This window comes from Talaromyces amestolkiae (genome assembly GCF_001896365.1).
Source record: "Talaromyces amestolkiae strain CIB chromosome Unknown scaffold5.1, whole genome shotgun sequence".
Lineage (NCBI taxonomy): Eukaryota > Fungi > Ascomycota > Eurotiomycetes > Eurotiales > Trichocomaceae > Talaromyces > Talaromyces amestolkiae.
Genome location: NW_024468041.1, coordinates 512068 through 537557, shown reverse-complemented (window position 1 = coordinate 537557; position 25490 = coordinate 512068). Strand labels below are relative to the sequence as shown.

Sequence of the window (25490 nt, the reverse complement as noted above, 5' to 3'; positions counted from 1 at the left end):
ACTAAATGGAAGCACAGGCACTGGTTTGTTGAACGGATGGCTGAGCGAGGCAAAGCAGGCCCAATACCATATATTGGAAATCTTTTGTGAGCAGCATACTGTAGGTAATACTATAATCGTGTACTCGTTAAAATAATGGGCATGTAGTAACCAAACAACGAGAAAGACCGTTTACCGTTTCCACCGAGTAGATCTGCGGCTCGTTTTATACTGCCTAGTTAGATTTAATCCCCGCTAAAATATAAAATATTAGAAAGATTCAATGTTTTTCAACGCAATGCGCATCGTTGTTGCCATGTGACCCTCGACCCGAAGAGATGCAGCACCGTCTACGCTCCGCATCTAAAGCTATGCTAATCTATTCGACATCCGGCATTTGATGTCTACGATATTGATTTGACAATTATTCCTTAGTTGCGGGGTGATATCTTAACAACGTCATTATTTCCACTCAATTGTAACGGTGAGCGATGCAGTCTGGGGCTTATAGCGGAGTATCGGAAGCCTTTTATCTCTACTTACCTTACCCCTGCGGCCAGCATGATCAGCGTGAGACTGACATATATAAAGTTTAGGCTGAAGTATGACAAAGTATGCTTGAAATTAACAGAACCAATGAAGAGATCCCAAGTCTCCACTCGTGGCTGATTGTAACAAATTTGTAGTCGGATATGCATCTCACATTGCCGTCGATTTTCGTTCCATGTGTGTAGAGACCCCTTTGCTGGCTGTGGAAGCAGCATGCGAAGTGCCGAGCGGGTCAAATTTCGTCGAATAATTTGGGATAAACTAAACGCTATACTTAGAACGCCGATGATCAACCTGTGAAGTCTATGATTGTATTCTTGTCCAGGTAGTGTAGCATACTAGTTATACCCTGCGGTGATTGATCGGCTGAAGGTTCGTATTGAATATACAATCAATCAAACTTCAAGCCCCTTTAAAATAATCCATAGTTCATTGATTCATCTGCTTGGTTCAAATTCAGACACTAAGCCTCATATCAACTCAAGTACAAATTAGGGCTTTCCCTCCTAGCATCCACTCCACATTCTATTCTAGCTTCGAGTCCAAACTAGACTTAGCCTTATCATCATCACATTCAAACTCGCAGAGAACAGGTCTCTTCTCAACGATATCAGTGGGACTCGATGGCTCCGAAACCGAGCCTCCAGTATACACCATCACATCAACATCCTGCATCTCTTCATCCCGAGACGCTTCCGGACCAAGAATCAAAAACAGAAGAATATAAGCCCACCCCGCGGCTGTAAATATAGCAATTGCACGGCCATAATCATATCTCTTTGTACCATCTGGTGCCGGAGGAAGAGGGTATTTCTCACCATATATAGACTCAGCAGTAGTGACGGGTGATGCAGCAAGATTGCCCAGTTGATACGTAAGTCCCACCATCAGTGTACGTAAAGTATATGGAGCCAGAGTGATAAGATGTATGGGAATTGGGCCCCAGACACCGACGGTAGTGAAATGTTGGAAAAAGACACAAGCGCCAATTTTCATGCCTCGTGTAAGGATATAAGCAGGGAGGATCCCGGCGCCCACTATGCATCCACAAATCATAGTCAGTCGACGACCTAGAAAACCGCTGACATAGCCCATTGTGATACCGCCAAAGCAAGCTCCTAAGTTACCCAGGATTGAGACTATAGCCGCGTGCTCGGCGTCTAGTTGGACCTGGTTTTTGAGAAATGTAGGGTAAAGATCGGAAGCGCCGTGGACACATGCGTTGAACCCCGTCATTAGCAGGAACATGTAGAGAAGCAGCAGCCAGTTCTCCTTGATAGATTTGCCAGAGTCATGCATGAATGTCTTGAATTCACTCGTCTTTTTGGCCTCCTCGGTTCCTCTGTTCGCTTTCTGTCGGGTCCTAGCCTCTCGTTCGGCTTTGACCATCAAGAAATGATTTGTTTCTGGTAACCACCAGCGGAAGATTATTATTAGTAATGGAGGCCCGGCACCGAACCAGTAAAGACTTCGCCAACCGTACTTCGTTGTTGGGACGAGGGCTCGGTACATTGTTGACGCAAATAGACTACCCATGGCGGTCCCTCCTTCAAAAACACCCGATAGCAGACCTCTAGCATCTACTGGAAGGTCTTCAAGAGCGATCGCAGCAGAGGGGCCAATCAAACCTGCATAGTTCGTATTAGTTCATGGTTTACCTTGAGCCAAGAAAATGAGTAGAAAATTTTACCTCCCATTGCAATACCATATACTGATCTCACACCAATGAATTGAGGCAAAGTATTACAAAATCCCGATACTAATTCCAATACCATGAGAAGAACTAGATTGGCAATCATAGGCCATCTCCTCCCGTACCGGTCACAAAGAGTACCGAAAAGCAGGGCTCCGACAGGTCGCGTCATCAGCGTAACGGTTATAGCCTGTTAGTATCATTCTTTATCAGCTTGGATCAAGTATAAAGTGGTAAAGGAGCTCAATACAAACCCATGTAACAGCAGAAGCTGGCGCATCAAATTGCTTCCCCAACTCCGTCACCGTTAATGGCACCGTCGCATAATCAAAGGCATCCCAAGAGCGCCCACACACGCCGCAGAGAAACATAAGCCATTGTGCCCTAGTCACTCGCCTAAGTATTTTGACGGGACTGGTTCGCGCCGATATGTTGCTCCGATGAGGAACAAGGGTGGTGAGTCGTGTGGATAGATAATTAAGGATTTGGCCACGAGAGTAAAGCCATGGTTTCTGATCAGTGTCTTCTTTGGAGGTGCTCATTTTTTCCGTTCTTTTATTGATTGGTATCAGGCTATTGTGCCTGGAGATCGTCATTCGAATTTCATACTAAGGCGCGAAAGACGACCTTTTATACGAAAAATGAGTAGCGCACAATAGTGATGAATAACTGGTTCATGATTGTCAATGGAGGGTGGGTGCATTATAGCCCAAGATCTAGTCCTTGTTATAATACTTCTCATGAAAAGCCCATTCCTTAACTTGAAGGAATGCTACACACATGGGATGGATCGCTATTACTGCATGAAAACCACCTCATATGATCCGATCCACAGGTTCGCTCCATGCCCAAAGTCCGTTGGAGCAGGTATACACAGTCAATGAAAGATAGTATACGTTGAAGTGGCGCTAGACTACATAATCAGCATAACTTGATACTTGATTTGAGCGCATCAAGAAATGAAAGATTGGAATGAAACCGATGGTAGCTGTCAAGTCCTGGATAGTCACCTACATAAACCAATCGGGTAGGAATGCATGAAAAGAGGGAAAGAAGCATACTTCTTGCTTTATCGCCGTCCTTCTGATCAATTGTGGGAGCAAGAATTGCGCGTGTATCAGCTATGCTGCTTGAAAATTAGGGTTCCAAACGAGAAGAAGTATGATGAAGAATAGTGAAACTGCCTCGAGAAACGTACTAACGTTAGCTATGATTTTATTAGCTTTTCCTCATCGCGGGTTTTACGCAACTGAAAATTTAGAAATGCAGGCGATAGCTGTTAACTATCAAAATCAGATTCTTGGATGCTTGAATCCAACTGTGCGGCCCGGCATACGGCCGTGAGGAGATGCACCTGAAGGATCTGTACGAGTCATGGAATGGGACATGATCTAGTCAATCAAGGTCGAAGCGGTACTACTAGAAGCCGTAATTCAAGAAGAACATGTGTCTTCTCTGAAGTTGGGTTCTGGTCGAAGTTAGAATGAAAGCTTGCTTCCCATGTCTATGCCTTTTCCCGTCACTGGACAGATGCCATGAGTGATAAAACACTATAACAATCCTATTTCTTTTTCTAGACCCCTGAAAAGGAGAAAAAGGAAGGCCTGTTGCTAGCTAATAGGCGGATCAAAGACTCAAGCCGGCTGGTTCACCAAACTTCGAATGAAAAGCATTTTTGTTCATTGGTTTACCTCAAGTAATGTCCAAACCGATAAGGAAAGAATGCGAATTCTTCAAATCTAAGCAAAGATAGTGGACCATAATCGTTGATGATCAATTTAACCACGTTTCTAGATAATTTCTCTTCTTCAGCACGGCCATACTACCGGGTAACGTGCCGAAGAATCTCGCTGTTCCTTATGAGGATCATATCCCTGGCTACGTTCTTTGTCTTGGATTGATATCCCTCACGCGATCTGGCCGGAGCTTTAGATCTGGACTGTGATCGCATAAATCGTTCATATAATTCAGCATAAACCAAAATGAGAGACAGAGATCGCTTCTATCCGATTTCAACATTTGCACATTCTGCAGCAATATTATCTTTTTCCTTGTGATATGACCTATCAGCGCGCTGAGCCAAGTTCTCCACGTAGTATAAGTCTCTTTTGCTGAATCTAAACTTGTCAATTAGGCTTAAGCATCCGCGCAATGTCGGATTGTCACTACCGAATCTAGCAGACGTTGAACCTAGTAAGTATAGTCAAACTCAATCTTTATTTTTCAACTACTGTCTATTGGTACGAATATCATTGCGTATCGCTCCGAGCAGTAAGAGAAGCATTACTCAAAAGGCATTGAGATTAACGCTGCTTTCAACCCCTTCATTCCACCCCTTCTTATTCCTATAAAGTGGCTTGATTGATCCTCCTTACTTTAGTCCGCCGAACGTGAAACAGTAGACCGAGATAGCTCTACTCATTCCAATGTAAGTTGTCTTCATCTCTAGCAGAGGAAATAATAACAATTATGTCGATGGGATCTGCAATTTTGTGTGTGGCGAGTATTATGATTGTTGGGTGTTACACCAGTATGGATAAGAGTACGTTACGTACGTACTGTGATCGACTGCGGCGACACTGTTTGAGTCAGATGATCAAACTAAAAAATTAAATGCTCACCAGAGGACTTTATTCACTTTTCATGTGGAACTTGAATTCGGATTACGATAGGCTCGGGATCACGCGAGTAACTACCATCAGCCCTGGTTCGGGCTTGCCCAGAAAAAGTAGCCTGGATTGCTTTTGTACATCTGTCTAGAGAACTGATCCCAAGTTCCAGACTGTCTATTCTGATATAGTAATTTCAAAATGATTTAAACAGATCGTATGTATGTTCATGTCTCCAAGCAAAACGCGGCAAAAATAGATGCACCGTTCCTCAATATTCAACCCAGACTCCAACCTAAACATGTTATGTGCAATCAAGATCCCTGTAAACGTCTAAAGGCCGATTTGTCCCTAAAATTTGAATTTTTTCCTTTGTGTTCTAGTCCCGCGGTGTAGTGAAGATTTTAGACCTTCACTTTCCATTTCCAAGTATATCCCAAGCAAGTCCATCTTGTCAAGGCCAGAATGCATGATGCCCACACCAGTAATGATCCAGACCATATAATCATAGCTTTGGGCCCGCCTCTCTGCATCAATTCACCAGTAATAGGAATACTCACCAGTAGGCTGTTTTGGGATATTTTAGTCAACCCAGAGCTGACAGAAAAATTCTTAGACAGAGAGCGAATGACTTACGCAAAACTGACCACGGAATAGCAAGTCCCAAACCTTAGTCCAATCTCTTTTGCATCAGAAATCTGTCGAATACAAACGGGAGAGACACTGATGAATGAAGCTGTCGTTAATCCATATAGACAACTGAATATATAGAGAACAGGCACTGATTTCTGAAAGGGAAACAGCAAGACAAAAAGCCAGATCGTGGTGAGGAAAACAGCAACAGCAAGAGTGTTCAAGCGTCCGTAACGATCAGCTATACGCCCTGATACTAGACGACCGATCGTGCCAAAGCTTTGAGGTATGTTAGTTCGGTGGCTGTGATGTAGTATGGACCGAAATTAGGAGGCTCACACGTTCACGATGACAACTAGTATGACACTCAAATCCGCCGAAAAGCCTTGAGTTGTGATGTATGTAGGAAACATTCCGAGTAACGAGAAGTACTGTAACTCCAAAGCTATGCACCGTAAGTTAACTGCTTTTTTTGAGAATGCACTGAAAAGCCTGGCAATCCCCTGAAGGGCTGAAGACAAAAAAAGACGGGACTTACAAAATATACTCACAGTCATCCACGTAAACTTGAGATCTTTGAAACATCTCAAATCAATGACCGTCTTGGATGACTTCTTTTTCGGTAATCTTGCCCGAACCATGAATGAACCGAGAAGACACAGGAAACCAACGACAAATGCCAGTATCCTCATAGTCCACTTGAAACCAATATTTGAAAATCCTGCCCGCATCACAAAGGGGAACAAAATACCGCCTAAGCCACTACCGGCCAAAGCCGTTCCCATGGCCATACCAGCACGGATCTCGAACCAGTGTGGGACACAAGCCATAGCCACTGTGCTCACGAGAGCAGCGCCTATGCCACCGAGAATACCGAAGGTTAACAGAAACTGCCAGTAGTGCTTGCATTCGGCGAACAAAAAGAGACTGAGCATGAAAATGACGGAGCCTCCATAGACAAGCATCTTTGGACCATGCGAATCAAACAATGGGCCGATATAGACGCCTAGCAGTAGTGCAACAAACACAAAGCTACTTGATATCCAGCCGACATCGGTGCTGCTGTATGAGGAAAGTTGGTTGGTCTCTAGGTAGGACTGAAATACACCGACAGAGTTCATCATGCCATAAGTAGCCATAAGCAGGAAGAATGACCCCAGTACGACGAGCCATGATCTAGTTCCGCCATCCGGGAAGCTGTCTACCACCGCTGTTTCTGATGAGACAGGTGGGTGGTCCGAAGAATAGACTGCGTCATCTTGGCTGTCCCCGTGAGGTGGTACCAGATGCGTAATTGGCCTATCTGTGGTGTTCAGTAAGTTGCCGAAGGGGGTGAAGTTCGTCAGCTCGACGGATAATGTTTTGTGGCCATCTGATCCGGGCGAATGGTATACTTTGCTATTGTTGGAAGTCGATTGAATGATCGAAGATGGGCTCTGTAATGCCATTCCTCGCTATCTCTTTGTTGGTGACCGAGTTGGCAGTATCACTCAATGCCTAGGAAATAGCAAGGTACAAATTTGTTTTAGCGATTGGGCTCCATTAGATTGAGTCATTCACTCAATATTCCGGCGGGGTAGATAAAAATTCATTCCGTTTCGGAATTAGGGCTATCGCTTCAATGACCCAATTATGACTATTATTATTTTGACGTTTGATCTCGGCGAATCATGGCTTGGCCTTATTCAGATCCATAGGTTGCCTATTTTGGTGTAGTTAGCCCTAATCTTTCACGAGCTAAGCTCACGGAGCGGCGGTGTGCTGAAAAATTTCAGATGAAGCGCGTCATTTAAGCATTATCTATGATTGGATTGACCTGTCGACCATAATCCGAGAACATTGAACATGTCATTTAAGATGGATATAAAATACCAAAACACGTGCAAAACAAATCTACTTGAGTTGCATATCAAACACACTGTCATCACCTGCCACTCCACGTCGAGCCTTCCTCGACTTCAAAGCATGCCTCAAGCGAGCCGATGTCTAAACGATAAGTACCCGGTTCTAATCGCCACTGTTTAACCTCTTCATCCCAATAACTGAATGTGTGTTTTTTATCAAGGGTAATCTCAACGGATTCCGACTTTCCAGGTAGTACCCATACTTTTTCGTATCCTTTGAGCTCACGGGCAGGTCGCCAGGCCTTTTCGTTGGCAGGAGGCAACACGTAGGCTTGTACAACCTCATGGCCCGGGAAAATGCCCGTATTCTTGACTTGAACCGAGATTTTGATATCTGAATCACTCGTATTATCGATGACGAGGTCGGAATGCTCAAACGTCGTATATGATAGTCCAAAGCCAAACTCCCATTGCGCGGTTTTTGTGACATCCGGATGTCGGTAACCAATCTGAATACCTTCGGCGTACTTCAAGGTATACTCCCCATCTTCGTTAAGCGTAGCAGGGAAATTGTGGAACGTAGGAATATGCTTTTCATCGAACTTCTTGGGCCATGTCGTCGCCAATCGGCCGCTAGGATTTGCCTTGCCAGTGAGAATATTTGCGAGCGCTTGACCACCTTCCTGGCCTGGGAAGTGAGCATTAAGAACGGCATCGACATCATCGATAATAGGAGAGACATCAATTGGATTACCGCAGTTGAGCACCAAGACGGTCTTTTCCGAAACAGCGGCGACTGCCTTGATAAGTTTGATTTGCCGTTCAGGAAGGATGATAGTGTCAAGGTCAAATCCTTCAGACTCGTACTCGTGATTTCGACCCGCGAAGATGATACTCACGTCCGATGAAGCGGCAATTTGCACGGCTTCGGAAATGGATGTTCGATCGTTCACGTATTCCTCGTAACATAAAACAGCACCATGTGGATTGGGTTCGTAGTCATTTTCCTTGGGTATGCGAGCTTGGGTGAGAAGTCGAACAAGGTAAGATTTTCCAGCAAGCATGGGCACAGAAATGCGGCGCTCGAGACGAGCGGGTTCGAAAAGGAAATCTTCCATTGAGACTTCTGACTGTGTCGAGGACGATAAGACGCACTTATCTTCCACAAAGAGGGAAAATGCACCGGTAATACGAGCAGCCAAGGTGTGATGGCCGGTTGATGTGGGCGTGATAGTTGTAGATATCTCGTAGCTGAAGCCAGGTTCTTGGAGACCGGGTTTCAGATTTCGCACCATCGCAACCACGGGAACATGTTGGTGCTCGGTATGAATGGGAGTATCGCAATCTTGGTTGAAATAAGAGATATCAAAACCCGGTTTTCCGCTTTTCGATGTGGTCCGATCGAGGGGTACCATAGGAATGATACGGTTTGTGTTGACACCGCGAGCATATTCAACCAAGGATGGGACTGGATGAGCTTCCTTCAAACAGTCCAAAGGCCGCTGCAAGTATTGAGGAGGTGCACTCGCACTGCCACCACCACTGATAACGGGCTCAACAGCATGGACACCAATGACTGCAATCTTTGGGGCTTGACGCATGTCAAGCGGCAATGCGTTCTTTTCGTTTTTGAGGAGAACAATGCCTTCGGAAGCAATCTTCAAAGCCATTGCGTTGGTTTCGGGGTCGATTTCACCACGCTCAGGGGCCTGTGAATGGCATGTTTTCGTTGCATCAATAAGCTCAAGAACCCGGGCGACGCATTCGTCAATAGCCTTTTCATCGACAAGTCCTTTTTGTACATCTTCTACTAGTCTCTGACCGCGGAAAACCGCTGGGCCCGGCATTTCCAGATCGAGGCCGGCGTTTATAGCGGCGACACTGGACTTTGTTGCGAACCAGTCGGATATAAGGCATCCATTGTAGGCCCATTCATCACGCAAGACCTCTTTCAAAAACACATTCTCGGTAGTATGGACGCCGTTCAGTTTATTGTAGCTTTATACGAGCTTCAGCATTCTCACCGTGACAATACATAAGGATAATAATCAGACTTACCTGACCATCAAACCACGAGGTTCACTTTTCCTAAGCAACTCTTGGAAGGCACCGAGATAGATTTCCCTTACAGTACGGCTGTTATGAGATTCGGCGACATTGTACTGTCTTCTCTTGAACTCACTCTCATTACAAGCGAAATGTTTCGGACAAGCAGCCAGTCCCTGTGACTGAATACCGCGCACAATGGCTGCTGCGAGCTGGCCGGAGAGTAGAGGGTCCTCACTAAAACATTCAAAGTTTCTTCCACCGCGAGGATCGCGGTGAATATTGATAGTAGGACCAAGAATAACCTGCGCGGATTTGAGCTTGGCCTGGTGAGCTAGAGACTTCCCCAGTTCTTCCATCAGGGAATTGTTCCAGGTTGCGCCGTACAGCGTTGAGCTTGGGAAGACGGCAGTGGGTGTTCCATGGTGTATCTCGGAACCTTTCACACCGTTGACCGAATCGACGACCTAGATTAACAATACACATTAACTTTTTCCCGCAATCTTGGACCCCATCTGAAAAAGGTACCTTAAGAGAGGGAATGCTTAGTCTTGGAACTGAGCTAGAGCTGACAAAGTCGGTTCCAGATAGTAATGTCACTTTTTCTTCCAGTGTAAGCTCGTGCAAGAGAGATTTGTATGTGGATTGTTCTTCATAATGCGCTCGCTCTTCAGGCTTTCCTAAACCTTCAAGCGACTCGGAGCCTGGTGTATAATCTTTCCTTGAATCATTTATTTCATTGATAGAGATATTTGATTCAAACTTGAGCTCGTCAGCTGCAGGTGCTACAGAAACCCCGCCGGCATCCATGGCTGAGACTGTATTGATTATTGAAATGATGATATCAGGAAGAAAAGTAGAATGGGAGGAAGAGTAGGGAAGGCAAAAGACAAGAGCTTTGAGATAGAAACTCGGAGAGAGGTAGACAAGCGACAGCTAAGCTGCTTGAATTGCTCCATTATCCCCATTATCTTTTGGCTTGTACATCCATGATCCAATTCTCCGAGATTGATACAATCCACATCGAGAAAGTGGACGGAGTGGACGGCGCAGACTGAATGTCAGGTGATTTGTCCTATTACAGACTAGTGTCCGTGCCCCGGATATCCACCTCGGCATTTCCATCTCTCCACCTTCCACTTTCTACTTCCACTTCCTCACCTCCAGCTTTTTCACCACCAACCCCATGTTATCCCCGTCTTAGCGCTGTCGATATGCAGGCCTCGCCACAGGGTGTTTCAAAGCGGCAATTAAGATCACAAGCAGGCCGGCCTTCCGGTCCATTTGTATGCCAGAAATGCGACAAGTCCTTTTCGCGCATAGAGAATCTGACTCGTCACACCGAGAATCGTACGTGAAGCTCGGCTAGGGGGGTGAAAAGACAACCAAACTGAACATTGTATAGATAAAGCTAATGGCAAGTTCGCATGCAACGTATGCCAAAAACGTTTCACCCGAAGGTGAGTAGTTGATCATCCCTATTGACCGTTCTAACTGCCACTCTCCTTTCGATGCCCTAACACATCTAAGTGACATACTGAAACGGCATGGAAAAATCCATACTACCGAAGAAATTGAAGGGCGGCAGGCTTATCTTAGAGCAACGCATTCAGATACAACACGCCATCCAAACCAAAGGAATGAGGAGCAGTATCAACACCATCATGTCCAACCAGACATTAGACTACCGAAAAGTTCGGGGATGCAAATAGAGCGTACCGAGCCAGATTCGGGACATCAGAACATCGCCATACCAACCCCGATTGCCCTTCAGTCTGTCCCGGGAAATGGACACCTCACGGTTTCCTATGATGAAAGATTGCAAAATCGTATGCATGGATTGCACGGGACTGTACCTCAGAATCCAATGATGATACCATCGCCGGAGAGCGTGGCCTTTGGTTCATCATGGTCTGATGGTTATTATGGTATCTATGGCGAGGGTTCCTTTGATGCTGACTTAGCTTGGATACTTGATATGGCTCCAATGAGCTCTGAGACCATACAGCGCATGCAAGAGCGACTTCCGGTTGCGGGCCCTGCTCCTGGTTCTTTCGATACGTCACTTCAGATACCACAACAACCTACCCAGCAAGGAATTGGAAATATGTCTGCTGATTTTGGTAATGGTGACGAGTCAAGACATCATACATCTATCGAAAATCGAAATAATTGGCCCGACGAAGATGAGCTACCTGGTGTTGCACCAATCTCGGTGGAAGAATCAACATATGTCATCCCTGACTCGCGGTCGTGGGTGGACTGGGGAGAATTGTCCTCGCCGCTTGAGCGCCTCCAGGACGCACCCACACAAAGCTACACAGTGAACCCCGATATCCGAGCTCGTTTGTTACAAACGCTGATAGAGAATGCTTCATATAAGGATGGGCTTCTACCACCAGAAGATACCCAGTTTCCTGTTCCCGAAGTCCTAGAGCATTTCCTTAAGCTCTTTTTTGAGCATGTTCAAATCAGGTTCCCCGTAATACATCAGGCTACATTTTCGACTTCGACAGCCCCATCGTTCCTACTTCTTTCAATGATGCTACTTGGCTCCAGTCACTCAAGGACCAATTATGGAAAGTTTGTGGCAGCTTATTTGCGCCCGGTGGTTGTTATGTTTCAGAGGCTGCAAGCTCTAGACATATTATTGGTAAGTAGGCATCGGTTGGTCTTTCGTCTTGATATCGTTTCTTTGCTGACCGAGATCTATTGGTAGCTAAGATCGACGGATAACATCTTGACACTACTCTTTCTCTGTATTTCAGGTGCATGGTGCGGCCACAAAGTTGCTTTTGAATTTGCCGAAGGCGCTCGTGGAATACTTGTTACCGCTTCTCGTCGCTGCAAACTGCTCGACTGCCGCCCAAAGCCTTTACTCTCGGGCATGCAACAGCCTCGCAGCATGCGTACACGACTTAATGATAGCTGGAAAAACTGGATCAATTTGGAGCAACGCAAGCGGTTGGGTCTTTGTGTATTTGTGCGTTACTTATTATCTGATGTTTTCAGTTGAACAAAGCTAATCAACAACGTCAGATGTTCGATCTTCAATTCCCAGCTTTGTTTCACAATCAACCATACATATCAAAAGCTGAAACTGTCAACTTGGTACTCCCTTGCGCTGCTGCCTTCTGGGATGCAAAGTCAGCAGAATCATGGAAAGTACTCCTTGGCCCAGCTGAGATACCATCGTCGACATACTTCATGGTGCCCCTAGACACTTGTCTTCTGTACCCTGCTATCAAACGAGAAGCCCCTTACGCGCCCATTGACTCTTTCAGCAAGACACTTCTGATGTACGCCTTATTCACGCATATTTTCGAATGGCGACAGTCACTCAACATAGTGCTTCATTCTGCATTTATTCGCGGTCCAGAGCATACTACACCGGGCGAAGGGCTTAAGGAACGTCAAAGATGGCTTCAGGATGCACTGGAGGCATGGCTCAAGAATTATCATCGACCAGATGGTGATATTCGGAGTGATCGCTCAGGGGCAGCATCCCCTGCAGCTCTTCTATTATACTGCATTGCCGAATTATACATCGAAATAAGTATCTCGGATCTCCACCAATTTGCCGGACGTTCCGGGTTGAGTGAAGACATCAAACTAGCCGAAGATTCATTGCGCAGATGGTGTCGAAGTTCACGCTCTGCACGGACGATGCATAGAGTCCACGAAATGCTCGATTTAGCTCATCAGACTATTGAAAGCGGGCTTGCACATGAATGTGCTTTTGAGATTGCCGTCGCTCTTCTCACGGGAGGGTTGACTTGTTGGATGTACGAGAAATTAGGCGGACAAACATCATCTGGTACTCAGGTTAGTTTCCTCATTTTCTATTCATAACGTATCTTTGGAACTTATGACTAAACCTTTGTTCAAAGCTACGAATGGCAAGTGAAGCGCTTGAAAGAATGACTTGCTGGGGGATTTGTGCCAATTTTGCCCAAATACTGAAGAAGTTCATAGTATAACATTTACGAGACCTTACTATCACACTATACGCAGAAAAACATGGTTCATTGGCAAGATTCGATTTATGTACAGATAGCTTGTTACACGCCGCAAAAGAACTACCAACCATGTTGCAAAACTTCGTCTACCGGTAGTTCATCATCTGCTGGCTTGAATGGGGGCAAAAGTGCTCTGACGGGCCATTCCTCAGGGTGATAGTCAACCTCCCACTGTCTTATTCCCGAGCCGACAATGATAGAGTCCTTTGAGCCAGGAAGATGTACGTGACATTTTGTGTTCAACGGCACAACTACCTCCAACCAAAGCATCTGTTGATTCTTGTCGGGGTTATTCTTAATCTCCCAGCGGACCCGACAGCGCCCGTAGACGCTATGATACTCAGCCTCGGCCCACTGAAGATTACCCCCGGGGACAGGCTCAACCTTGAAGGTCTTCCAACCAGCATCAACCGGCTTCAGACCACAAATAGTCTGATGCATCCAGCTAGCAACCGACCCCAAAGCATAGTGATTGAAACTAGTCATATCACCGGGATTGATACTACCGTCGGGTAGCATGCTGTTCCATCGTTCCCAAACAGTTGTTGCTCCCATAGTAACTGGGTACAGCCAGCTAGGACATTCACGATGCAGAAGCATACGATAAAAGACATTTGATTTGCCGACTTTTGTTAATGCGTGTCCCAAATAGGGTGTTCCTGCAAAGCCAGTGGCGATCTTGAATTTGTTTCGTTGGCGGATTAGCATTGAGAGACGTTCTGCGGCATGGGATTGTTGTTGCGGCGAGTTGAATAGGTCAAATTCGATTGCAAGGGCATAAGCTGTTTGTGTATCACATGCAAGACGTCCAGAGGGTGTGATGTATTCATCTGCAAACATTTGTCGCAAATTGGCGGATTGATCCTGGTAGAACTTTTGCTCCTCTTGCGATTTGTTTAATGTGGCTGCGATTTTGACCATGAGCGCTGTAACATGAACCAGGAATGAATCGCAGACCATGTACATATCGGTCATTGCATTGACAGGATCGTCAGGGGGCGCACTGGGGTCTAGCCAGTCAGCTAATTTGAAACCATCTTGCTTCCAGAGTCCCGTAGTCTCTGAGCGCGGGATTGAATTCAACCAATCCTTCATGCTCTCATAATGTCGCACTAACATACTCGTATCGCCGGTAGTCGTATACAATGTCCAAGGCAACATCACAGCTACATCTCCCCATACCGCCTCAGCAGACTTTCCTGGGCCAAAATCTCCTAGGATGTACGGAATAACTAGAGGTACAACGCCACCAGCCTCCTTTTGCTCTATTACCATATCCTTCAACCACGATGTCAACATGCCGCTTACGTCAAAGAGATAAGCAGCCGTATCCCCAAAGACGTTGATGTCGCCAGTCCATCCAAGACGTTCATCGCGTTGTGGGCAGTCGGTCGGTATACCGACAAAATTGCCTCGCATACTCCATACAATATTGCTATGCAATTGGTTTAATAGTGGGTTTGAGCACCGGAAATTGCCAGTGACTTGCATGTCTGTGTGGACAACTACCCCGACGAAATTCTGAGATGTGAGGGGCGTTTTCGATTCTTCAGGCCATCCGGTGACCTCCACGTAGCGGAAACCGTGAAATGTGAACTTGGGCTCCCAGTAGATAGGTCCATTGCCGTCTAGGATCAATGTATCAAGACACTTGGCCGATCGCAAAGGGCGAGTCCCAATCTCGCCATTTTCCAGCACTTCGGCAAATTGAAACTTGATTGTCGTTCCAGCAGCACCATCTACTTGTTTCACTTTGATCCAACCCGCAAAATTCTGTCCGAAATCTAGAATCGTCTTGCCGGATGGCGACTTAATGATCTCCCTTACTTCGAATTCTTGCGTCTTTCGAATTGGCGGACCGTCGGGAGCGGTAAGAAGTCTTGAATATGAGGAAAATTCTTGATTCGTTTGCACATTCTTCCAAACAGTCTCTGAATGTAGCATTTCGCGAGCATCGTAGGTCTCACCGTCAAGCAATCCAGCTTCAACAATCGGTCCATGGGCCCAGCGCCATCCATCGTCACTTCCAATGCAAATTGTCTCTCTATTCTCCAACTCCACAACAATCATTGCTATGAACCCCAACCGCGAGCCGTAGATATTATGTCGTCGCGTAAAAGCTAGAGAGCCGCAAAACCAACCCTCCGCCACATCAACCTGTATTTCGTTGTCTTGGCCACTGAGCAAATTCGGGGTGATGTCATATGTCTGATAGGTAAGGCGTGACTGATAGGACGTCCATCCTGGTGCGAGAATATGGTCACCGACTCGCGAGTCGTTGATGCGAGCTTCGTAGATACCGTGAGCTGTAATGTAGAGTCTAGCGCGCGCAATGGCAACGTCGATTGGGCATTGAATATGTCGCCTAAATGTGACGGGACGATGTCTTTTCTCCGGCAGAATCTCTGTTGATTCATTCGGCTCGATTAAGCTGCATTTCCAATCTTCCGGCTGCAATAGACCAGCTTCTACCCGAATGGGCGCAGAGGCCTCGCTGATGTTGCTGCTGACTACTCCAGCCGCATCTGCACCTACACCAGACACGCGCACACGCAGATTGACCTGCTCCCGTGAAGTCAAAGCTTTGCCTGGCCACGGCACAAGTCGTGAATCTGATGAATCGACTTTGACGCTGTCTATCAAACTGCCGTCGAGATGTGTGACTTCGATTTCGTAGCTGGTCTGTTGCCAGTCTCGTTCTTCGCCGGCCGTGGTCCATGATATGCGTGGTTGGGATTCGCCGATACCGATAGTATTGGGCTCGTGGTGCTCACACCATACTTTTACGACTTGTACCATTATGAACGATTGATTGCATGCAGTTGTCGCTTTGTGTGTCTAGGTACGGTAAGCAAGAATTGAAGAGGTTACAACTCGGCACAGATGTCATTTGAGTACATCCATAGCATGCCGATGATAGCATGTCAGCATCAAGCACACCGAAATAATTCTCGGTGTGAATGAGGCCGAGTTGAAAATGTTCGATGGAAGCTCCACCCCCGCCGTCCACTTTGTCGGTTGTAGTTTGGGTAGACTGATTGCCGAGGTGGACGGCAGACACGAAGAATACAGTTAGACATAAATCCATTATATCCACGGATTGAGAAATGAGATGTCAGAAGATACTTATTGACATCGAATGTGGACTGACATATGTTTGTTCTGGTGGGAGGTGGAAGGTGGAAGATTACGACGAGTAAGATATCTACCTAGGTAGGTACTACTTATGTTGGGGCCGTGCTAACTTAACCACCATACATGTAGACTGCCAATTGAGAATTACGATTTGAATCTCTACATGGTTATTGAACAATACGGGCATACTTCATGTTAAGACCATTTCATGTAGAAATTCATGATCATCTCAGCACAGCCTTCAAGATCTCCCTTTCCTGCACAGAGAACATACTTATCGAATACATCCGTCTATCCGAAGCCATAAACATACTAATCTGCATGTGGATTTCAATATCCTTATAATTGCAGTGGTCGCGCAAGAAGTGGACGTTTCCTACGTCTGTCGGCAGGTTTCATGCTCATTCTTGGAGGGCTCATTGATCGGTCTAGTATTAAACCGATTGTCGCGTAGATTCAAACCCATCTTGAAGACGGGATATCCGACATTCATAACGCAGTCACTTAATACTCGACCAAAGCCATTGATATTGGCTGTCAACAAATCGTGGAGAAGCCGTCCACTCGCCCTTGTACAGGGTAGTGGAAGTACACGTATGTCCGTCCACCTCGCCGCCAAAGTGGACGCTCTTAAACTTTCCAGGAAGTCAATGCGGAGGGAAAAATCTGGAGATGCCGCAACACGTCTCAACCAGGCGGGAACGCAATCACTCAGCATGCTGACTATTACAATATTTATAGCACACGCACTACCCCAGGTTTCTTTACCGCCAAGGGTGTACTTGGGGTAGCATTGATCATCACCGTATCTACACTGCATTTTCAACTCTACTTGGTAACAGCATGGCAGCAGACAAGGTACAGGAATCCATCGCAGTTGAGCACATGGAATCCCATCGCGATGACTCAAAGCCGGCCGGGGGTGCGGCGATTGAGGAGTTCCTTCAGTCGGAAAAGGAGATTTCGACATGGCAGGCTATCAAGACGCATAAGCGGATCTTGGGTTATGGTGAGTTCACATCTTTCCCCTTTTGCAGATCGCGAGACAACAGACTGACCATAGTCTAGCCATCTTCTCATTTGCATGTGCCATGAACTACGGCTACGATACCATCTCCAACGGCTCCAGCATCGCCATGCCAGCGTTCATCATCTCTTTTGGAGCCGTGGACGAAGCCACGGGGTCTCTCTATCTTCCGTCTATATGGACGTCTCTGTGGACATCCATGACAAACCTCGGTCAAGCTATCGGTGCCTTTATGGCTGGKGCTCTTGGGCAGACAATAGGTCGTCGCTACACTGCGATGATCTTCGCCGTCATGTCAGTTGCAGGCACATTTTTACTCTTCTTTGCGACTAGCAGAGGAATGTTGCTGGTCGGAAAGATCATTAATGGTGCTGTTGTGGGTGGATTGATGTCTCTTGGAACGACGTACGCTGCGGATGTATGTATTCACATTTCTTTCTCACTTCTTGGAATGAGTCAAGTTAATATGGATGATTTAGATTGCCCCCATCAAACTTCGAGGCGCTCTCTTGCAGGCTATCGTCTTTTTCGCCGTGGCTATACAAGGCGTGAGTTTGGGCGTTGTTCGCGCTTTTGTTCCTAACATACATCCCATCGCGTGGAAAATTGTCTTTGCGATTCAATGGATCTTTGCCGTGCTGGTATTTGCTTTGTCATGGGTCGTTCCGGAGTAAGTCTTCTCGTTTTCTCCCCTACTCGAATCTAGTCTAACGAACTTAAAGATCTCCTGTTTTCTGCGCGGCCAAAGGCAAAGCCGAACAAGCTCGCCATGCCCTCAGACGTCTTCACGGTAACGACCCCGACCTTGAGCTCCGCTACCAAGCCATCGTCCACGCCCTCGAGGAAGAGCGCCGCCAACAAACCGCATCAGCGTCTTGGACCGAACTCTTCAAGGGCTCCAACCTCAAGCGAACCCTTACCATCGCATTCATCATGTTCAGCACCAGCGCAATTGGTATTCCCTTCTTGACTCAGAATATCTATTTCCTCTTCACCGTCGGCTTAGCCGCCACCAGCGTGTTCGACATTGGCATTGGTGGTTTCTTCCTCGGTGCTCTCTTCATCATTCTCGGTTGGGTATCAAACGACAAGATCGGTCGCAGAAGGTTATGGATTTATGGTCTAATTGGCAATTTCCTTGGCATGGTTACTGTTGGCGGTCTTGCATACAGCGGGACTCAAGGAAGCTACTGGGCCATCGGAATCATCATGTAAGTCCTGTTCCTCTTCACATAAAGCCGACGTGCTAATTATATTTTCCGTAGGAATCTTCTCATCTCCTACGGAACCTACGCCACAGTTGGCGTTGCATGGACAATCTGCCCCGAAATCGGCTCCCATCGCCTCCGCCAATACTCGCAGTCTGTCGGCTTCTTCGTCGGTGCCGTTTCAGGCTGGCTCTTCTCGTTTGTGACCCCGTACATGTATAACGTTGACTCCGGCAACCTTGGAGCTAAAACTGGTTTTATTTACGCCGGTTTGACCATTATTGTGTTTGCCATCTCCTGGTTCCTTATTCCTGAGACTGCTGGTTTGTCGGTTGAGGATATTGATAATGCGTATGAGAAGGGTACTTCGCCTCGAAATTTTTCGAAGCTTCGGGCAGAGTGAATCAAAAGGGATTCAGAAAAGCAAGAGGATTGATTGGTGATGGAAGATTTTTGAGGATTTCTAGTGCATGTGTCATGAGTTTTGGAGATGTAGCGAACATATAGCCTTTCAATACTATTTATGCATATGGTGCATTGTCTTGGCTTGCTATACGTAATGGAACTCAATCTACATCCAAAATATGTGGGACTACTGCGACAGAATTTACATCAAGATATGCCCTAAATTGCCCTATAGCTAGGATAGATAAGAAACACGCTGATAGTGTCAACGCGCTAGCGCCAGTGTGACAGGACCGCGCCCGAAACTCCTCAATATTATTTAATTTCTCCCCGCACAACATTTCGACTTCAGCAAACGCCACAGGTCAATTGACAATAATCGACGATAGTCGATAAGGGCGAAAATGCCTAAACGATCATCTGCAGTGATTGATACCACTGCTTCGCAACCCCAGGTCAAGCGGACCAAGAAGGTGATCCCAACAACTACAGACGATGTGCCGCAACCTGTCGAGACACCCTCAAAGAAACGTGGTCGTCCACGAAAGGAGTCTTTAGCTGCGAATGAGAATCAAGCATCTTCGGCGAAGAAGCGTGGTCGCCCAGCAAGAGAATCAAACGTCGGCGCGATGGAGCAACCATCCGCATCGAAGAAGAGAGGTCGTCCTGCTGCTAAAAAATACACCAGTTTCGGCTGAGGAAAGTGTCAGGAAGGAAGCGTTAGAGACCCCGTCGAAGAAACGAGGTCGCTCGGCAAAGGATGCTGCAATTGTGAAGAGTGCCGAGCCGTCTTCGGCAAAGAAACGAGGTCGTCCTGCGAAAGATGCGTCAACAGGGACAGCAAGCAAAACCACCTCACTCACGAAAAGGGGAAGACCCACGAAAGAGACATCTGCAGATACTCCAGCAAAAACCGCCACGAAGGCCAAGGCCAAGTCAACGCCGACCAAGAAGACTACTACTGCTCAACCCGGTAAAAGAGGTCGACCAGCCAAGTCAAAGGCCGTTGTCGTCGCCTCAACTGCAAAGAGCGGTTCCCGCAGCGCCAAATCCTCACCTCAAAAGACCTCATCGCCCAAGAAATCATCAGCAGCAGCAGCAGACTCCTTCCCTTCAACGATTGGCGACGTCCTCGAACTCAACAGCGCAGAAATCGAGGACCAATGGCCCGACGTAGCTAAGAATCTCAGCCTTGAATTCCACGAAGACGCCAAATCCAATATTATCTGGGGTAAATTCGATATTGGTATCTACGAGGGCTATCTCCGGCACAAGGGACTGCACTTGAAGCAGAAGATGAATTTCAATTATCGAAGCATAGAATATGGAACTGGTGAGGAGAAATGGGGTGTGTGCGAAGTCGAATTTCAGGGGCAAAAGTTCACGGCTACGTTCTCGGAGTGCGTTGGAGGTGTTTCGGTGGAAGGGGTCGTGGATTCGAAGAAGTCTAGTGTGAGCGGACATGATGCCTTGTATTTTGCGAATGGCTGGAAAGACTTAGCGTGAGATATGTGAGGGAATTTATCCTTGTTTGAGGGTTGGGGAGTTCTTTTGTTTCATTTTACTTTTGTATGTTTTGGTGTTGATGATTTCTTGTGCCTGGGGATGACTCAGGCAACGAAACCATGTTCCTCAATTATGCCGCTAGCTTCATGGGGCCCTCATGTCTTTCCTTTACAACGCATCGCAAAGCGAGTATCAAAATCAACATTTCGTCAAGCATATCATACTAGTTCACTTTCAACTGAAGTATACTGCCATTAACTCTATCACGTTCAATATACCATTACGATCGCGTCAAATCGTACTGACTGCACGCGTCTGAAACGCGTGCCCAAACCTTCCAGAATGAAGATTACAGAGATCGAAGGCGACCTCTTCGACGCCCCCGATGGCGCTGTGCTTATTCGTAGGATACTTCCTCACTTTTGTTTGGGATTTACTAACATCATACAGATGCATGTAACTGCCTCGGCTCCTGGGGCGGCGGAATCGCCAAAGTCTTCCAGGATAAAGTACCTACCTCCATCTCCATCGTTATCTACATAACTAACATCTCTCGTCCGCAGTACCCCGCAGCCTACAAAATTTACAATAAGCACTGCCGGGCCTTGCTCAAACAAAAACGCGCGCACACTGTTGTACACTCCGAAACGAATAACTCCAAAACCGTCAACCTGCCTCTGGGCACGGCCCTAATTATTCCACCCCAATCTCAAGACTATACCTCTTCTTCATCTACACCGGGAGGAGATAAAAAGAAGCACTGGATCGTATGCCTATTCACATCGCGAGCCTATGGCCGGGGTGTAAGTAAACCGGATGTTATTCTCGAGAACTCGGTTCATGCAATTCGAGATATGCGGAAACAACTCGAAGAACTATTTGAGAACGACGACGAAGCGGAGAAATGGGATGGAAAGATATATTCGTGTCGGTTCAATTCGGGTCTATTCGGCGTGGAATGGAAGGATTCGAAACGCATTTTAGAGAAGGAGCTGGATGGGATGGTGGGCGTTGAGGAAGTTGTTGTTGTGCGACCTGAAGGGGAGGGAAAATGATGTGACAGTGTCACGTGCTTCATTTGTCATGTTGCTGATGTAATATTGTTACTGAGGTGGGATGTTGGTAGTGAAGGTGGGGCTGATTATATCCCGCGCAACAGGGACGGGATCATTCTATTCTTCCAATCGAGTGCAGGTGGCAAGTATGATTATTTGTATTTAGTGCCAACTGCAAATTATTCACTCATTGATATACAATTCGCTCGTGATATGCAATCATGCCCGGCGCAGGTCTCCTGCGAGACACGTTGACTGTGTATTGTGTGGCGTGGGGGTTTCGTGACTAAGCGGTTTGTGCTGATTTGCGGGGTTCATAGGGACATGCAGCCGAGCAATATGTAGTATGTGGTGTACGTGGTGGCCAGCATGTATGTATGCCCGCCGTTAATCTTATAGATAGGAAGAGGTGGAGGGATTATGCACGAGTCACGGGGCATTGGATTACATGTAATCAAGGCTATTAATTGCCTACTATGGATCGATAACGGCATCGGACATCTTTGCGTGGGGGACGGCCACGGCGTTGTACTTATGCTCGGGGTCATGTTGATACTGTGGAGAAGCACTTAGTCGTATTTCGTTTCCCGTTTTTGTATATTTCTGGCTCTTCTTTTTTACTTCTCTCCTACAACTACCTGACTACTTCTGTGCTTTTTTTCTATTCAAGCATCTACATATATCAAAATGTCTCGTCCTCTTGCCGGCGGCGTCTACGTGCCTACAGTAGCCTTCTTCGACTCCAACGAAGAAGTCGACACGGCCACCACCGAAAAACATGCCGTCAATCTCGCCAAAGCTGGTGTTTCCGGCATCGTCGTGCAAGGCAGCAACGGCGAAGCCGTGCACCTGGACCGCGCAGAACGCAAATTCATCGCCAGCGTAACCCGCAAGGCCCTTGACGCCGCTGGATTTGATAAGTTGCCCGTCATCGTCGGCACAGGCGCACAATCTACCCGAGAAACTATTTTGCTTTCCAAGGATGCTGCTGAGGCTGGCGCGGACTATGTTATTGCCCTCCCACCTTCGTACTACAAGGGTCAAGATACATCCGCTTCTCGACTTCAGTATTTCAAGGATGTGGCCGATGCGTCACCGATCCCAGTGTTGATCTACAACTACCCCGGAGCCGCCAACGGTGTCGACCTAAACTCCGATGAAATTATCGAACTATCTCAACACGCTAACATCGTCGGCGTCAAACTTACATGCGGAAACACCGGTAAACTCGCCCGTATCGCCGCCAGCGTCAAGCCCGGTTTCTTTACTTCAGGTGGTTCATGCGATTTTACCCTCCAGACTTTGATTGCCGGTGGCCAGGGCGTTATCGCTGGTACCGCCAATATTATCCCTCGCACTTGCGTTCAAGTATACAAGCTCTACTTGGATGGTAAAGTGGCCGAAGCACAAAAGCTGCAGGCCATTGTTGCCCGCGCCGATTGGGTGTGTATCCAGGGCGGTTTCCCGGCAGTCAAGGCCGCGCTCAAGGCTTTCTATGGATATGGAGGTGTGCCGCGACGACCAACCCCTGCTGCTGATGTGCAGGCTACCAAGGCTAGCTATGAGGAGAGCTGGGCTGTTGAGCAGAGTCTTGCTTAGATTTGCTAATTGGTTTTTTACGATTTCTTAGCTATTTTGAGGTTACGATAGACTACCCATATAGTAATAGTACTGTTCACTCATGATAATACATTCTACGCAGACAAATGCGTCCTGTAAACATACCCGACGCTGAGCCTGAAATCAAGCCCGCCACCTGTGCTTGGGTCAATCGGTGTTTGAGCCGATGTTTTTACCCCGCGAAATACTGCGCGGCGCCCCCACGCTATCCCACTTCTTAGAGCTTCCTGTTCGGGACATGTGCCTTTCGACACTTGGCGGGCGTGGGATGTCTATTTCTGTTAATTTATTCAACATCTTTAATTGACAGATATAGAGCACAGCTCATACATCTGCCGTCTACAGCTCCGTAAAGATCACTCTGTGGGGGTTTCTTCTACCCCAGTCAGACGACAGCCCGACACACCCCGCATGAGCTCGGCCGATGCCCGTGTTTTTCTTTGCAGCAATTCGGGGGTCTCTGTCAGAGTCATTAAACAAAGTCGAGCCGACGAATAATTTCAGCTATGACGATCTGGTCCGGAGCTGCTGCAATGTAAATTAAGTATTGGTCAGATGAGGAAGTAAATAATGTGAATTGGATTCGTACTTAGACTTTACAAAGGCCAAAGTCCAGACCGCAGAGCTTCCGTTATAAACCCACAGGCTTCCCCAACTTTGTTCGTTCCTTTCTATTTTATTTTTCTTTCTACTCTCTCAATACATACTACTTCTTCATTTTAAACGATTAAAATGGCCAAAATAAAATCAATTGAATACTTCCGCGTTAAGCCGCGCTGGCTCTTTGTCAAAATCACCGATGAAAACGGTGCATATGGCTGGGGTGAAGGCACACTTGAGGGCCATGACCTCGCCGTCGAGGGCGCTCTGGACGAGATGATTACTCGATTGATTGGATATGAGGCTGAGTACGTCCTTCTCCTTCTCTTTTGCCTTCTTTTGTCATTCCACTAATTTGAATATACAGTGATATTGAGCACATCTGGCAAACAATCTGGCGTCTCGGATTTTACCGTGGCGGTCCCGTCTTCATGTCTGCTCTTTCCGGTATTGATATTGCACTCTGGGATCTGAAGGGACGCAATCTCGGTGTTCCAGTCTACCAACTCCTTGGCGGAAAAGTGCGAAATAAGGTGCAGGTATACGCTTGGATTGGTGGTGATCGTCCCGCTGATGTCGAAGTTGCTGCGTAAGCTTTTCCTCTATACTTACTTAATTAATAAGACAGGAACTAATGTGATTAAACTGGAATAGCAAAGCACGAATCGCTCAAGGCCTGAAATGCGTCAAAATGAACGCCACCGAAGACGTAAACTGGGTCGACTCTCCCTCCGTCCTTGACAGCACCGTCGAGCGCCTCAAGACCGTCAAGGCCCTCGGTCTCGATGCCGGTCTCGATTTCCACGGCCGTCTCCACAAGCCCATGGCCAAACAACTCGCCAAAGCCCTCGAGCCGCATCGCCCTCTCTTCATTGAAGAGCCTCTGCTCTGCGAACACCCGGAAGCTATCAAGCAATTGAGTGAATTGACCACAATCCCCATCGCATTCGGTGAGCGGTTGTACACTCGATGGGACGTAAAGCGGTTCTTGGAAGATCACTCCGTCGATATTCTACAACCGGATATCGCGCATGCAGGTGGTATCAGTGAGACGCGCCGCATCGCCACTATCGCCGAGGCGTACGATGTCGCTATTGCGCCTCACTGTCCTTTGGGCCCCATCGCGCTCGCTGCATCCATCCAGGTTGCGCTCAACACACCCAATTTCGTAATTCAAGAAATGTCTTTGGGTATGCACTACAACGTCGAAGCTGGAGATATCGATTTGAATACATACCTTAAAGATCAGACTGTCTTTGCTATTGAGGAAGGGTATGTTAAGGCGCCTACGGGTGCGGGATTGGGTATTGAGATTGATGAGGAGTTGGTGAGGAAGATTTCAAAGGAGACGGAGCCGTGGCAGTGTAAAGAGTTTTATGGTCCAGATGGAGGGATTCGCGAGTGGTAGTTTATTTTGCCGGTATAATAATGAATATATATAGACTTGGTTACGGTTAGAAATATATCATGGGTTCGTTATCAATACCTACACTTCAACTGCATCTGTAGATGCCTAAAGCGATTTGCATCTTGATTCCAGGTTGATCACGTCAAATGGCTAT

General features: G+C 47.0%; 7 protein-coding genes across 7 annotated transcripts; 4 read left to right on the top strand and 3 right to left on the bottom strand.

The window, feature by feature from the left end:
• Positions 1 to 1053: 1053 nt before the first annotated feature.
• BHQ10_003303 (uncharacterized protein) lies at positions 1054 to 6911 on the bottom strand (the record flags this gene model as incomplete). Its single annotated transcript, XM_040875545.1, has 2 exons — positions 1054 to 2156; positions 6002 to 6911. The coding sequence occupies 2 exons, from the start codon at positions 6909 to 6911 to the stop codon at positions 1054 to 1056; spliced, it is 2013 nt and encodes a 670-aa protein (XP_040731807.1).
• A 476-nt stretch (positions 6912 to 7387) lies between these two features.
• Positions 7388 to 10163, bottom strand: BHQ10_003302 (uncharacterized protein; the record flags this gene model as incomplete). Its single annotated transcript, XM_040875544.1, has 3 exons — positions 7388 to 9305; positions 9366 to 9820; positions 9882 to 10163. 3 exons carry the CDS (start codon positions 10161 to 10163, stop codon positions 7388 to 7390), a joined length of 2655 nt encoding a protein of 884 aa, XP_040731806.1.
• A 404-nt stretch (positions 10164 to 10567) lies between these two features.
• BHQ10_003301 (uncharacterized protein) lies at positions 10568 to 13205 on the top strand (the record flags this gene model as incomplete). The annotated part of the gene is made up of 5 exons (XM_040875543.1): positions 10568 to 10703; positions 10759 to 10813; positions 10884 to 11698; positions 12122 to 12336; positions 12393 to 13205. 5 exons carry the CDS (start codon positions 10568 to 10570, stop codon positions 13203 to 13205), a joined length of 2034 nt encoding a protein of 677 aa, XP_040731805.1.
• A 227-nt stretch (positions 13206 to 13432) lies between these two features.
• Positions 13433 to 16171, bottom strand: BHQ10_003300 (uncharacterized protein; the record flags this gene model as incomplete). The annotated part of the gene is made up of 1 exon (XM_040875542.1): positions 13433 to 16171. One exon carries the CDS (start codon positions 16169 to 16171, stop codon positions 13433 to 13435), a length of 2739 nt encoding a protein of 912 aa, XP_040731804.1.
• Positions 16172 to 17350: 1179 nt separating this feature from the next.
• Positions 17351 to 21708, top strand: BHQ10_003299 (uncharacterized protein; the record flags this gene model as incomplete). The annotated part of the gene is made up of 9 exons (XM_040875539.1): positions 17351 to 17516; positions 17576 to 17952; positions 18014 to 18204; positions 18257 to 18745; positions 18800 to 19104; positions 19574 to 19744; positions 19836 to 20649; positions 20995 to 21056; positions 21104 to 21708. 9 exons carry the CDS (start codon positions 17351 to 17353, stop codon positions 21706 to 21708), a joined length of 3180 nt encoding a protein of 1059 aa, XP_040731803.1.
• Positions 21709 to 22395: 687 nt separating this feature from the next.
• Positions 22396 to 23307, top strand: BHQ10_003298 (uncharacterized protein; the record flags this gene model as incomplete). The annotated part of the gene is made up of 1 exon (XM_040875538.1): positions 22396 to 23307. The coding sequence occupies one exon, from the start codon at positions 22396 to 22398 to the stop codon at positions 23305 to 23307; it is 912 nt and encodes a 303-aa protein (XP_040731802.1).
• Positions 23308 to 24060: 753 nt separating this feature from the next.
• On the top strand, positions 24061 to 25336 carry BHQ10_003297 (uncharacterized protein; the record flags this gene model as incomplete). The annotated part of the gene is made up of 3 exons (XM_040875537.1): positions 24061 to 24236; positions 24296 to 24517; positions 24583 to 25336. 3 exons carry the CDS (start codon positions 24061 to 24063, stop codon positions 25334 to 25336), a joined length of 1152 nt encoding a protein of 383 aa, XP_040731801.1.
• Between the last annotated feature and the right edge of the window lie 154 nt (positions 25337 to 25490).